We start from the raw sequence: 15438 nt of genomic DNA on the forward strand, positions 1-15438 counted from the left end.
TCTAACAGTGAATCCACATATTATGACTAAGTGTTCATGATCAGACACCCTTTATTATAATGCTAATATAGTCTCTTACCTTTTTATTCTTAGTCTTTTTCTTTTTCTTTGGTTTACTCTTAACCTGATAGGTAAGAAATAAGTCATTTATTTAATATGCAATTCAAACTGCACAATGGGTTATTATGCAAAATACATTTCCTCTAACCACTGAAACCTTTTATCTTCTAATATTATAGATCATATTTTCTTTCTAGATTCTATGGAAATTTTCCATTTTATTTTTATTTTAATCCCAGTCTTCTGCTCTTAAAAAAATCACTGATGTATAAAGGTACAACATATAATGTTAATGAGTTGGCCACTGGAAAAAAGCTCACAAATCCTCACTTGCACACATGTATGCATGAGTAACAAAGGAGGAAGGCACTTTTAAAAAATCGATATGTTCAAGTCCATAAGATGAAAAATTAAGCCTAAGAAGAATGTAGTGACTATATAATAATTGTTAACATTTATCTGTAAATATATACAGAGATTCCATTCTGGATGATTTTAATTCTACCTTTGCATAAATGGTATTAAAATATCCCTGTTTTTACCTCCCTTCTGTCTCCTTCTATTCCGCGCTATGCTTTCTTCTACTTTCTATTAACCTCCCACATCCACTTCCATCAATCAGAATAAACAAACATGTTAAAAAGTCTAGCATAGTGCCTGACACATAATAAATGTTGGCAAAAGATATCGCTAAGGCTGGAAAAATTATGGAAGGAAGTCCTGGGGAAAAACCACTCCAATTCAAGCTTTATGTGAACACTATGATAAATAGTGTTCTGGGATCCTTTAAGTATAGCACATACAACAGACTAAGGGCCCTGATTATGTTCTTCTAATTCAAATATTAATGAGAGCTTATACTTCCTGGAGATCTTTAGTAGATTCTGTTGAAGATTCACTGGGTATTGATGTCCCATCTTTATTCACGTCTGCTAACTGTATTTCAGTGTTTGATTTCACATTTATATTGTACTCCATGAGAGGTGGACTTAGTTCTTCTTCCTCATTCTGCAATTCTTCTATTTCAATACCTAAATATTGAAAACAAAACACTCAAAATCTGGTGCATGTAATTTTAGCTTCTTATCACTATTATAAATATATTTACCTCCCAAAACACCATTCCAGAAGTAGAAATAGAAGACATCTTACTATGTTCAATTACTAGATGAAAATGAAATGTGCATTTATCAATGACCAAATAATAGGTATATATATTCTAGCCTGGAACCAATCAGTATGAACCCAAATGCTAAGATAGTTTTCTGTTATCTTAAGTAAACTCTACATATTAATATTCTAGATCTTGAGTTGACTCAAATACTAAGTTTTTGAGTATCCTGGCATTGACCCTATTAATATACTGCATCTAGAATTATTTTAGGGCATAAATCTAAACATACCTAAGAGAAAGCTAGAAGGTCTATTTTTTCCCTTTTTCCTTCTTTTTCATAATCAAAGGTTTTGAAAGGGTGTCAATCCCTTATTATAGGACACCACACTTCTTGGACACCACACTCCTTGATATAGCCCTAGAAATTCAATCTCAAAACTTATACATTTCATCTGACTGGTCACAGATGGTCCAAATAAAATGCACAGTGTCATTAAGTATCATTTTACTCCAAACAAAACCCATGGTGTTGTTTTCTTCAACAAATTTTAATTGCACAATATGAATTACATTTAAAACAAAAGCACCAAAATGGAAATTTAAATTAGCAACTCGCCACCCGGCAAATAAGTATATAGCTTTCACAATTGATAGCTAACCAGATAAAAGCTACATAAGCTAAATAGTAGCATATATGAGCAGGTGGAGCAAGCAGGTAGGACTTTTTGCCTGTTGAAGTATCCTGTGTGCTAAAAAGTTAAAACACCACACTTGGGTAAACCCTGGGGCACATGCACTGAGACCAAGGCAGAGTAAAAAGGCTCATACTAGGTTCAGCTGACCAACAGTAATTTGACCATATGATTTTCCAAGCTCATAACAATCACAATTTATCATATAGTTTATCTGACCAAGTAAGACTCTTATAGGAATCCCTTAGCTATCCCAAACTGAAAGGTCACTTAGGCATTTTGTTTCTAACATACTTACGTTGACTGCCGGTTATTGACTGTAGAGCAATTCCTATGATACATAAAGAAAACATTTAGATGCGTAATTGAAAATGCAACCAACAAATATCTGACTGGGACTAGCCAAGAAAAGCCAGATTTTTATACTGCACCATGTAATTTTATAACTAACTGTAAAAATAATCAGCTTCACTCATGAATCCAGTATAAATAGGCATGATCTTTAGATTTTAACATAAAGGTTATAAACCCATGATTAGACAAAGAAAAGTAAACCTATTTTTGATTATTCTTAACAGATAATGCCTGGAATATAAGCATTTTAAACCAAGCAGTGAATTCCTATGATTTATAAAGTCTAAGGGCCTGAAGTATTTAACAGCCAATTATGAACTTCCATTGAAAGTTTGAGCCTTTTTCAGAAATATGAATTATCCTGATCAGCACTCCCTTCTCCTTGCCCAGGAATATCATATCAGGCTTTAGAGATTCAATGGTGAAGAAAAAAGGATAACCTTTATAGAGATTTAGTGGGGGCTTGAGTATTAGTCAAATAATCAGATACACAAATGAAAACTGCAACTGTAATAACCACTGGAAAGAGATACAAAATGCTAGAAAAGCCTCTATCGAAGGGACAAGTGAGCTCTTCAGACTACCTGAGTGAGAACTGCTTGAAATGCCTTGAATTTATTTAGTGCTCAAAGCACTTTCCCAAATACTACATTTATTCTCGCAAGTTTTTGTTATTTAAAATCTTAATAGAGTGAATGTGAAAAAAAGCCTGTAATTTATAAGTCAAGGGTTCATGCCTGACTTTATTTTATCAAACTCGGCATTCTCTTCTTTTATGCTCAAAGAAAACTCTTAAATGTTAAGCAGGAAAACACAGTGGTATCACAGAGCCTTAGTAAAATGAATGGGATATGGGCCTAGCAATCATCGCTGAAGAAAATATGGACCAGTTCAACTATTATTAGAAACTTGGGACATTGTACGTTTAAAGAGCATCAGTGTGGTCATCAGTTGCTCACTAAGTAGGACGACTACTAGTAGTAACTTGGGATCAGGAAAAGTCAACCAGAACAGCACAACAAGGGTTTCAGTGATGCTGACATGCCTTCAGCTCCACTTTCCACAATGACAGCTGAGAAACTATCCTGGAATGTGGGAGAGGAGGTCTGAAGTCTTTTCCACATCATCAATCCAGTGCCTGGGAATGGCCACTGCTCACTTTAGATACTTGCAAAAAATGCTTTCTAGTTTTTAAAATCACCCATGGCCGCTGGATAGCTGCCGAACATTTAAACATCAAGATTCTGCGACAAGGAAGAGAAACATACACTCATGGTATCTAAAGGGGTATCCTTGAAACACAGTACCAGCATTTCATGGTTTTAGGTATCCTTAATTTTACAGAAGTGATAAACTCCTCTACTTAAAAATCTTCAACAATTCTTTTCTGAAAATACAAACTCAACATGGTAAGAGAAATCTTCTTGAATGTATTCTCTCTATCAATGCTCCCTTATTTTAATCTCTTTAAGGTCTACTACTTAATCTACTTTAAGGCCAAACATTTTAGTTCCCTGCATTGTATTTTTGTTTCTATACCTTTGTTCTTGTTTCCTTCTGAATCATTCTTCTCCATCTTCTTCACTTGGCTAACTTCTACACGTGATTTAGGAATTCCTTAAATATTATATACTCCAGAAAGTTTGTTTTGGATTCTCCTAGGCTAGGATTGGCCACGGTATTCTGGAACATCTCTAGCACTACTGTGTTATAAGACCTAGCCAGACAATCAGCTCTAATGCGTCTTTTGGAGCAAACATCAATATAAGACCAGTATTATATTATATTATATTATATTATATTATATTATATTATATTATATTATATTATATTATATTATATTAAAGACCCGGTCTTATATTAGAGGTAAAATAAGACCGGGTCTTATATTAATGTTTGCTCCAAAAGACGCATTAGAGTTGATGGTCCGACTAGGTCTTATTTTCGGGGAAACGCAGTATAATTTCTATTAGCTTATTGATGAGCCTATTATTCTAAGAATGTGAGCTCTTCGAGTCTCCTGCCCTTAGCACTGTGTCTGGCACATAGCAGACACTCAGTGAAGGTTTACTGGCTTAAGTAAATAATTATTTTGTACCTTGTTGATAGCAGGATAACATCCTCTGGATGATTTCTGGTACTGGGATGCCTAGGTAGATAGACAGCTGATGGTAATCAAGGGAGATATTCTCAATGGGATTCTCCTTCACTTTGTCAATATCCTCTTGCTTCATACCAAGGCGCAGAAGAGTATCTGAAACTTTTTTCCAAATTGAATTGAATTGTGATTCAGTGAGACCATTCATCAAAATCTCACTAAGGAGGATATCCCTGTATTTGCACAGCCTCAGGATGTCAGCAGATTTAGAGAGATCAGAAGATGGTGGTTCCATATTCCAGCCTTTTTTGGGTGCAGGGAATACATTCAAATGTTTTATGAGAGCTAGTAGGAGGTATAAGTCAAACTGTTTGGACTGTGGTAGCTCCTTGTTTGGGGGATAAAGCAGATGCCATGCTCCACCCAAAGGGTGATTAGTCCAAAGATGGTTGTAGTAGGGTTCCAGAACATTCTTGTGAATAAGAAGCTCTTTTTTCAAAAGAGGGGGTGGCAGAGCCTCATCAAATATTTGCCGGACAATGTCAGTACCAGAAATAATAATTATATGAAGCAGATGATAGAAATAATTATAATCAAGTTTGAAGACAGGCATTTCATCTGAAAATGAATTTTGAGAAGTCAAAACATTCCACATTAATGCCCTTCTTCTATATGGTCTCCCATATTACATCCTAAGCTCCTGTAGGGACTGCCCCAAAAGAATAAAGTACAGTAAAGTGCTTTGTCACAACCAGTGCTAAATAAGCATGCTGCTATCTGTCTAGCTGTCAAAAAATCCAAACAAAAACAATATGTTCACAAGCAAAAGTAATCACAAAGACTAATCACCACAGAAGCCTTTCAACCCAGGGTTTTGTTCAAGCAAATGAGCTTTGGCAACCAAATGGCACAAATGTTTTAGGCCTTCAATTCTGAAGATTGTTAAGAATGGTAACTACCAGTGTTTAATTATACTTTACTTAGGCAATTATATTTTATCTTAATCAGCACTACTCAACAGAACTTTCTGTGATGAAAATGTTTTAGATTTGCACTGTTCGCTAGCCATTGAACATTGGAAATGCTGTGTGTCTGACAAAGGAACTGAGTTTGAAATTTTATCTAATTTTGATTTAAATTTAAATAGCCACATATTACTAGTGGCTACCATAATAGACAACACAGAGCTATATCGAGGAACATAAAGTGATCTAACGCCTTGCTACACAGTGTAGGCCATGGACCAGCAGCATGAGCCCCCACACGGGAGCCTGTAAGAAAGGAAGAATCCCAGACCCTACCCCGGAGCTACTGAATTAGTGTCTACATTTTAACAAAATCACCAGATGATTTAAATACATATAAAAGTTTGAGACACTCTTATCTAATGAACCTCATGTCTTACCCTCTTGAAAAATAAATTAATGATTTAAGTGGCTATTTCATCATGAAATGGAATAGGCATGGGACTAAACTGTTGGTATTTTTCTGGTTTAGTAGCACTTCCAAAGGAGGGAAGTAGACTGAGATATATTAGAAACTAGTAAGAGCGTGGTATATGATGGCATATTTATTGTATGAATATAAAAATATGTGTTAATCATAAAGTGCAGCTTTATTATTTTATCCTTCATGATTCTGTGTTTCAAGATAATTTTAAATTAATAGTCTTGCTTAATATACTTGACATACACTGTGGAGGCAAGCAAGATTACAAAGCAAATGACAGGGAGTTTTCCCTGGGTTGCCAAATAAGGAGCTGGCTGGGATCAGGGACATCCATTCACCCCAGCAATAAGGACTGCCACCAAACTATTCTTCCATAGGACCAGAAGCCCTTACGGTTTCCAAATGCTGAGCAGCTGGCATTTACTAGCACACTCCTAAACAGCTGGCACCTATGTTTAGACTACTTTGTCTTGAGCCCTAAATGTTCATTCCTCCCATTTTGCTCTATTAACAGGGAATGCAAGAAAGCGATGAGTGACTGGCAGGGAATATCCGCTCTAGCCCGACCTCATTGTGAAGTCACAGCTATGCAATAGACCTAGCAAATCTCTCTCTACATGATGCCAAGGTAATGTGAGATCCATTCTCTGCTGATCTTTCTGTCCATGAGTTCCAGCCTATACCAAGTGATGCTTGCTAGTGTAACCCTAAGCCCAGTGAATGAAAAACACAAATAAACACATGGTTGTTAATGGCATGACCCTTTATAGTGTAAGTCAAACATTTTAACACACTTTTCAATAGCAGATGTAAATATAAAATAATACCTTTTGTACTAAATTTTAAACTGATCTTCGGTCTTATATCAGTATCAGTTATTTTCAGAGACATCAATTTTTTATAACTGCAAGTGGAAAAAAATTGTTACAGTCAATACCAAAGTCAGTCAAAATTTCTGGTATCAGCATGGCTAAATAAGTGTGCATTTTCTTTTCCTCCTCCCTCTGGAAATAATTTAAAAGCAAAAGAGAAAAATGAATGAACAAACAAAACACAGCAATGATGACAATTCCACACTGTCATTTTCATTGGAATTAAGAGGCAAGTAGAATTGCTAGAATTCGTACAAAAAAACACAAAACAAAACAAAAAACCCCACACACAACTAGCTTATTTGCAAGCAGCAAAAAAGAAATCTCTGTATGGTAAAATAAATAAACAAACAAACAAACAAACAAACAAACAGCAAAATCAGAACTTCTCCCAGGGCGTTCCCCCACCACAGAACCTTCTTTCTATAGCTATTCCAAAAAAAAAAAATGCAACTAATATAATGACAAGTGATTTTAAAAAAGAGAGAAAGAAAGAAACTGGCATAACATCAATACAAGTAATTAGAAAGCTATTCAGGGACTAAGTAGCAAAATTTGCTAAATACACTAAACAATAGGTGAATGTTACCATAAACTTGCTGCTAGAAAAAACTTGCTGCTTGGATTTGAAATGAACTCTCCCACACAAAACAAAACAAAATAAAACAAAAAATTGGACAAAAACACTGGAATGTAAGTTTAATGAGGACAGATTTTTTGCTGATTGTTATTTAACGGATTTTATCTCCAGTGCCACCATAACACTGTCAACCCCATTGGAAACATTTTAAACGCTAACAATATGAAGTATTAGCAAGGATACTGAATAAAAGGAATTCTTCTATACTGTTGGTGGGAGTGTAAACTGGTAAAATCACTGTGGAAAACAGTTCAACAAAATCTAATAAAGCTGAAGATATGCATAGGTGGCCTAGTCATTCTACTCCTAGGTATATATTCTGGAAAATTTTCTGTACATAAACCCCTGCAGATATGTACAAGGATGTTCATCATAGTACTGTTGTTACAGCCTAAATTTGGAATTAACCCACATATCTACCAAAAGTAGAATAATTAAAGTAGTACAGTCATACAATAAAATTATAGCAATGAAATGAAAAACAATAGTAAACATAACTTTTTAAATGTATATAAAGTTCAAAACAAAAAAATGAAACTATAATTACAAGTAACAATATATTATGGGATTTATAAAACATGCAGAAGTAAAACATTACAATAATAGCACAAAAGATGGGAAGAAATGGAAATATATTACTGTACACCATATGTGATATAGTATATTATTTGAAAATAGATTTCTGCAAGTTAAAATTAGATATATCATAAGTCCTAGGGCAAACACACACACACACACACACACACACACACAAACACACAAAAAAACAACCCAGAACTGATTGGGAAAATAGACAGCAACCAGAAAGATGGTAAATTTAAATCCAACCATATCAAGAATTACTACACATTTAAATGGAATAAATACCCCAATTTAAAGACATACATTGTTAAGTTGAATATAAAAAAAGCAAGACTTATGCTGTCTATAATAAACTCTCTATTTACAAAGACATAAATTGATTGAAGTAAATGGATGCAGAAATATATACACCACAAATCTAATCAAAAGAAAACTATAATAGCTATATGAATATCAGACAAAAAAGGATTAAAACAGGGATACTATCAAGGATAATAAGGGATGTTACATAAGGATAAATGAGTCAAATCATCAAGAAAAAAAGATAATCCTACATATCTATGTAGAATCTAGTAAACAAGCTTCAAAATATACAAATAGACAAAAAAGATAAAATATTGATATCAGACTTAAATACCTCCCTCTTAGCGACTGACAGAGTAAACAGATAATCAGTATTGATATAGAATACTGAAAAAACTAATAAACCAACTTGTTGAATGTACAGAATACTCCACTAAACAAAAGTAGAACACAGATTCTTTTCAAATGCACATGAGATGTACATCAAAATAAACATTATTATGGGTCATAAAACAAATCTCCACAAATTTTAAGACTGTAATGCTAGAAAATATGTTATGTGACCACAATTAAAGGCAATTAAACTAGGATTTATATCTAGAAAGATAGTTGAAATATCCCTAATATTTCACAATTAAACAACACACACACACACACACACACACACACACACACACACACACACAAAGACACACACACACATCAGAAAACAATTTCAATTGAAAAATTTTAAAACAACATACATATCAAAATGTATGAAGAAACACAGCAAAAGTAGTCCTTAAAGGGAAATCAGCTGGTAAAGAAGGAAGGTCTCAAATCAATCATGAAACTTTAATCTTAAAAAATAGAAATAAGAAGAGCAAACTGAACCCAAAGCAAGCAGAAACAAACACATAACAAAGGTTAAGAACAGAAATCAATAAAGTAAAAACAGAAAAATAATAGAGAAAATCAATGAAATAAAAAACTAATTCTTTAAAAAAGGCAACAAAATTATTAAACCTCTAAATGATCAAGAAAAAAAGACAAAAGACATAAATTGCCAACATCAGGAATGAAAAAAGTGACATCACTACAGAATCTACACACATTAAAGGTATCATATGGAATATTATGAATAACTTTATGCCAATAAATATAACTTGGATGAAACTGGCAAATTCCTTGAAAAATACAAACCACTAAAGCTCAAGACAAAAATCATCTTAATAGCCATATATACAGAGGGTGCCAAAAAAATGTAACACATTTTAAGAATGGAAAAAACTGTATTAAAATGAAGCTGATGTTAACAACTTTGAGCACCTCTTGTAATTGCAGAACTCAAATGTGACTTGTATTCATCTTTTGTTATCAGTATATATTGAATATTACAATTTTAATACAGTGTTTTCCTTTCTTAAAATGTGTATATAGTCTTTGGAGCCTTCTGCATTTTAAAGAAATTCAATTAGTACTTTTTAATTAGTACTTAAACCCACAACAAAAATTCTAGTTCCAAATGGCTTCTCTGATGAATGTTTAAAACATTTATAAAAGAGACAGGACCAATTCTCAGCAACTCTTTGACCAAACAGAAGTAGAAACATTTTCAAACTCATTTTAGGAGGCCAGCATTACCCTGATACGAAACCCAGAGAAAGACAGTACAAAAAGAAAACTGCGAATCAATTTCCCTTAGGAACATAGGGCAGAAATCTTTTAAACATGTTAGAAAATTGAATCCAGTGATAAAGATTCTCTCCTTGACCAAACTCTAGTCAGGCTCCTCTGAGCTCTTTTTCAGCTAGGTCCCACCCTTGTTCATGCCATCAAGAGCTCAAATTTAGCAAGAATCACCCAAGCCAGCAACCTCATCTAATAGCAGAGGACAGCCAAGAGCCTATCCGATTGAGAAGTGCAGCCTGTAGCCCTACCTGATCTCAGAGCACAGCCTGAGATCCCATTTGACCAGGAAGCCTGGCTTGTGCCCCACCTGAATATGAAAGCTAGCAGTGGTACCATCGGTCAGGGAGTACAGCCTGAGGCCCCATTTGACCAGAAGCAATTGCGGACTATGGCCTGTAGCCCTGCCCAATCACAGAATCCAATCAGTGCCAATGCTCTGTTAAGGATCAAAGTCTGTGGACCTGCCTCACCAGAGGTGATTGCAGAGCATAACTGGTGGCCCTACCTGTGGAACATAGCCACCAGCCCCACCTGACCATGGTGCCCACCCAGCAACCCCTTGAACATGGAGCCCAGCCAAAGCCTCATCCAACCATAAAGCCCAGCCAGTAGGACCCCACCCTCATCCAACCATAAAGCCTAGCCAGTAGGACCCCACAGAGCACAGCCTGTGGCTTCACATAACTAAAGAATGCAATAGGAAGTTCCACCTGTCTATAGACAGTACCAGCTAACTCATCCAGTACCTCAAGCTGAGCTGACTGGTGAAGGTCTTTCCCTGTCAAAACAAACCTGTAAAGTTTGCAAGAAGAGACCATACACTCAAATGTGCAGATACCAATGAATGGATACAAAAGTCATGAAGAACCAAGTAGCACGACACCACCAAAAGAAACTAAAAGACCTCCAATAAGTTACCCTAAAGAAATGGAGACATGAACTATCTAACAAAGAATTTAGAACAACCCTCTTAAAAAAGTTTAGTGAACTATAAGAACACACAGACAACTAAATGAAATTGGGAAAACAATGCATGAACAAAATAAGAAGTTCAACAAAGAAATAGAAATCATTAAAAACAAAATCAAAAAACCCCAGAAATCCTAGTGCTGAAGAATCATGACTAAAATGAAGAATTCAACAGAAAGCTTCAATAATAAACTCAACCAGAACTCAAAGGCAGATCATTTGAAATTACGTAGTCAGAGGAGCAAAAAGAACAAAGAATGAAAAAGAGTGAAGAAAACTCACAGACTTATGGGACAACAACAAAAGAAACAATATATGCATATAGGAATCCCAGAAAGAGAAGAAAAAGAGAAAGGGACAGAACGGCTATTTAAAAAGAAAATCCCTTTACAAAACTAGGGGAGAGAAATGAACATCCAGATTCATGAAACTCAAAGGACTGCAAAAAAGACTACATCGAGACACATTATAATTAAACTGACAAAAGACAAAGACAGAACTTTGAAAACAGCATGAGAAAAACAGCATTACCTTTACATTGGACTTGGCAACAGTTTTTTGGATTTGACACCAAAAGCACAAGCAACAAAAGCAAAAATAAACAAGTAGGACTACATCAAACTAATGGTACACCATATGCAAAATAACCCAAAGTGGATTATAAATCTAAATGTAAAACCTGAAACTATAAAAATTGCTAGAGAAAATACAGGAGAAAATCTTTGTGATTTTTGACTTAGATAAATTTTCTTAAATAGAATACAAAAAGCATAAAACATAAAACAAATAACTGATAAATTAGACTATTAAAATTAATAATTTCTGCTTTTTGAAAGATATGTTTTACAAAATAAAAAGACAAGTCACAGACTGGCATAAAATATTTTAAAAATATATATTAGATAAAGAATTTGTATCCAAAATATATACAGATACTTTTCAACTCAAATATAAGACAAACAATCCAATGAAAACAATGAAAAATATTTAAACAGATAATCCACCAAATATATACAGGTAGCACATAAAAACATGAAAAGATATTCAACTACGTTAGTCATATAGCAAGTGCAAATTAAAACCATAATAAGATACCATTACAAATCCATTAACACGGATGAAATTTTAAAAATTGACAATACCAAGTGCTGGAGATGATGCAGAGAAACTAGAATTCTCCTATACTGCTGGAGAGAATGATAAAATGTACAGCTATTTTGCAAACAGTTTGGTAGTCTCTTATTAAATGCATACCATATAATTCAGCAATCCTGCTTCTAGGAATTTACCCAAAAGAAATAAAAGCATATGCTTCACAAAGAGTAATACATGACTACTTATAGCAGCTTTATTTATAATGGCCAAAAAACCAGAAACAACTCAAGTGTCATCAGCTGTTGAATGAATAAATAAGTTATGGTACATCTATATAATGGAAGACTACTCAGCAACAAACAAAAATGAACTACTATAACATGGATGGATCTCAAAAGCATTATACTAAGTGAAAAAAATCCAGATACAAAAGGCTTTCCTATTATTATATACAGCACAATCAAGGGAAAGCATCAGGGTGTTTTTAGGATTATCAGGACAAAAATCCTATCAGTGGTTACCAGGGTTTGGAGGTTGGGGGAGGGGAATGACTACAAAAATTGTTTTGGAGGAACCTTTTGGGATAATGGAAATATTCTGCATCTTGATCATAGTAGTAGTTACCCAACTGTTACACAAAGAAATTCATTTAAATGTGTATTTTTAAAGAGTGAATTTTAGTGTATATAAACTACAGCTTGAAAAACCTGACCTCTAAAAAACTTCAGCATCTAAAAATGCATTTATAATTAGTACATTTATAAAGAATAGTAAGGAAATGGTTTCTGCGAAGGTCAGGATAACAGCTACCTCGGGAGAAGAGAAGCTGGGGGAGAGTGGCGGCAAAATTCTATTTGTTTACTTGGGTGGGGCCACAAGAGTTTTCTCTATAATTATTTATTAAATTCTGCATTTATATATTGTGAGCTTTTGTTTATGTATGCTTTAAAAATAATAAAGCATTTTAAAGTATAAAAAAATAACCAAACATTTTGTCATTCATTCATAAAACCCCATGAAGTAGCTCTTCCACTTTTGGTAATACGATCCAGTTACCAGAGGAATCTCCCACAGAAAACAATTATAAAACTTAGGAAACTTAGAAAAAGCAACTCCCTGAAGGGACTGGAGTGTGGAAGGAACAAACCCACTCCGACGGGCGTGGTTACGCGCTCAGAGGAAAGGACTATATAAAATAAGGTTGCAAATTCATCAATATTAGAGCTTTTAGCCTGGGGCTAAGTATAGCCTGGTGGAAAACAAAGGTCTCCGTGGCTGAAGGAACTAGAAAATTGATGCCACGTAACCATGGTTGCTGAAGAGAGGTGGGGAATTCCTGAAGGGAAAGAGTCAGAAGAGATGTCCAAATTCTTTCTAGCCCAATCTCTGGCTGACTGCTGAACCACACATATGTAGAATAGACTCGCAGCACAGCTGAGGCAAAAGATTTGAATTGAGACAGGAACCACCACCCAAAAAAAGAGCTCACAGTTCATATCTAACCAAGTTAACTGCCTGTCAAAACAAAAGTAACATACCCACTGCAGAACAATGGAATTCATAACCTCTACATCTGTCCTGTATTTACTCAGTACCTATTATATACGAGGTATGCTATGTACTGGGATTATAGTAGGAAGCAAAATAAAGTTCTTGCTCTCAAAGAGGTTATAGTTAAATGAAGATAGCCAAAGAATATAATAAAACTTAGTAAATGTTTTTGTTTTTGTTTTTTTAATTAAAGTTTATTGGGGTGACAATTGTTAGTAATTGTTAGTAATTTTAAAGAGAAGAAGTAGAGGGAATACATGATAGAAACACCTAATCTAATGTAAGGAAGGCTTTCCAGAAGTTTTAACCAGGCAAAGCCAAAGGAGTAGAATAATCTAGGCCAAGACCTGGGAGTAAAATGGACAGCATAATTAAGAACTAAAAGAAGCCTAGTGTAGTTGGTGCATACATAGTAAGAAAAGAGTGACAAGAGATGATACTAGTGAGGTTAGCAGGGACAGAAACGACTTCAGAGCCAAGTTAGGAGTCTGAACTTAAGAGTAATAAGAAGCCTCGGAAAGATTTTCAAGCAGAAAGTGATATATTTCAATTTTCATTTTAGAAAAGTGCTCTTGATGGCTATATAAACAACAGACTGGAGAAAGGTACGGCTAAGGACAGAAAGACCAGTTTAGGAGCTGTTTCAGAATTCCAAGTGAGAAATAACAACGTCATTTACTTTAGTGGATGTGCAGAGGCAAAAGTAAAGAGGCATTTACAGTGTATTTAAAAAGTTAAATTGAGTGGGCTTAAAAAATGTTACAGAGCAGTGCTGGGAAGAAAGATTGTAAGTCCAGTTGCAGACATGCTGAACTATAGATCTTTTTGAAAAATGAAAGTGGAGATATTCAGCATGCAGGTAGAGACATGTAAATTTTAGTAGTGAGATCGATGCTAGAATTAAAGATTTGGCTTTCATTAGCTCCTAAGGGAAACCTAATGCCTTAGATATCGGTGCAATGTCCCTGGTAGATTGAAAAATGGTAGACATTCATAGTTTAAACAGAAGAAAAGAGAATTGATGGGTTAAGAGAAATTTTTATAATGAAATTTCTAATTTCAATAGCAACACTCTACACCTCTATGAATTCCCAGCTTATTCTATATATTCCTCTGCAATAAAGTTTTGTCATCTAAGCAACAGGATGATTCAGATAAGCTTAGCGGCCTGAATGAGCTTTAAAAGTTAGGAAAAAGTTTTTATATCGTAACTTAATTTGAATAACTTTAACAAAAATATGTTTGGTTTTCAGGAAAAGATCATTTTCACACTTAGAGGAAAACTATTAACATAATTTCTCCTTTCCCGCTTTAGAATTTAAATGTTACAAAATGGAGCGAGAGAAAGGAAGATAAATGTCAATTAAATACAATTTTTTTTTCACAAAATACTACCTTTAAATTTAATGGTGCTCCAACAAATGACAAAAATACAGAAGAAGCAACTGAAAAATACATACATGCTCAGTAAAAAGGAGAATATTTTATTTCAAGCTTACCTTGCTCCTAAATTTTCAATAGTTATATATTCATCCTTTCTCACAACTTCAAACTGCAAGTGATAGAAAAAAATAGCCCTAAAGCAGTTCAATTTTCAAAATTCTTTAATGTTACTTCTTAGCCTTAATGTTTGTAAAAACACAATGAGAATGAAGCTATATCGAATATAAAATGAATAAAACAGAACAAGGAGAGCCATAAACAATCCTAATCAAGCAACAAACTAGAATTGATCTTAAAAAGCAGTTCTACTTTACATCACTGTAGAATTTAAATGCCAAATCTGAAATACAAAGAGTGTAACTAAAGATAAAGAAAGAAATAATATCTATTTCTATTTATAATTTTGGTCTATTTCCTTATAAAATGGAAATTCAACAAGCTATTCATTAATTGAAAAAATGGATACCATTTGAGTGCATTTTATGTAACAGGCACTATATGTGATTTCTACAGATACTTTCATAGGAAAATGCTTATAGACTAAA

General features: G+C 34.3%; 1 protein-coding gene across 7 annotated transcripts in view; it reads right to left on the bottom strand.

The window, feature by feature from the left end:
* DZIP3 (DAZ interacting zinc finger protein 3) overlaps positions 1-15438 on the bottom strand; it is a 100391-nt gene that overhangs the window by 39894 nt on the left and 45059 nt on the right. For 4 of the 7 annotated variants that reach the window (XM_074332225.2, XM_074332249.2, XM_074332226.2 and 1 more), the window contains 6 exons: positions 14950-15002; positions 6595-6671; positions 4319-4936; positions 2165-2197; positions 922-1091; positions 80-124 (listed from right to left, as the gene is read on the bottom strand). In XM_074332225.2, the coding sequence (XP_074188326.2) occupies positions 80-124; positions 922-1091; positions 2165-2197; positions 4319-4936; positions 6595-6671; positions 14950-15002 (996 nt within the window). The remainder of the gene's footprint in view (positions 1-79; positions 125-921; positions 1092-2164; positions 2198-4318; positions 4937-6594; positions 6672-14949; positions 15003-15438) is intronic. The other 3 variants (XM_074332238.2, XM_088794198.1, XM_074332244.2) reach the window with 3 other exon arrangements.

This window comes from Rhinolophus sinicus, chromosome 17, assembly GCF_057876585.1.
Source record: "Rhinolophus sinicus isolate RSI-liver-muscle chromosome 17, RSI-T2T, whole genome shotgun sequence".
Classification (NCBI taxonomy): Eukaryota; Metazoa; Chordata; class Mammalia; order Chiroptera; family Rhinolophidae; genus Rhinolophus; species Rhinolophus sinicus.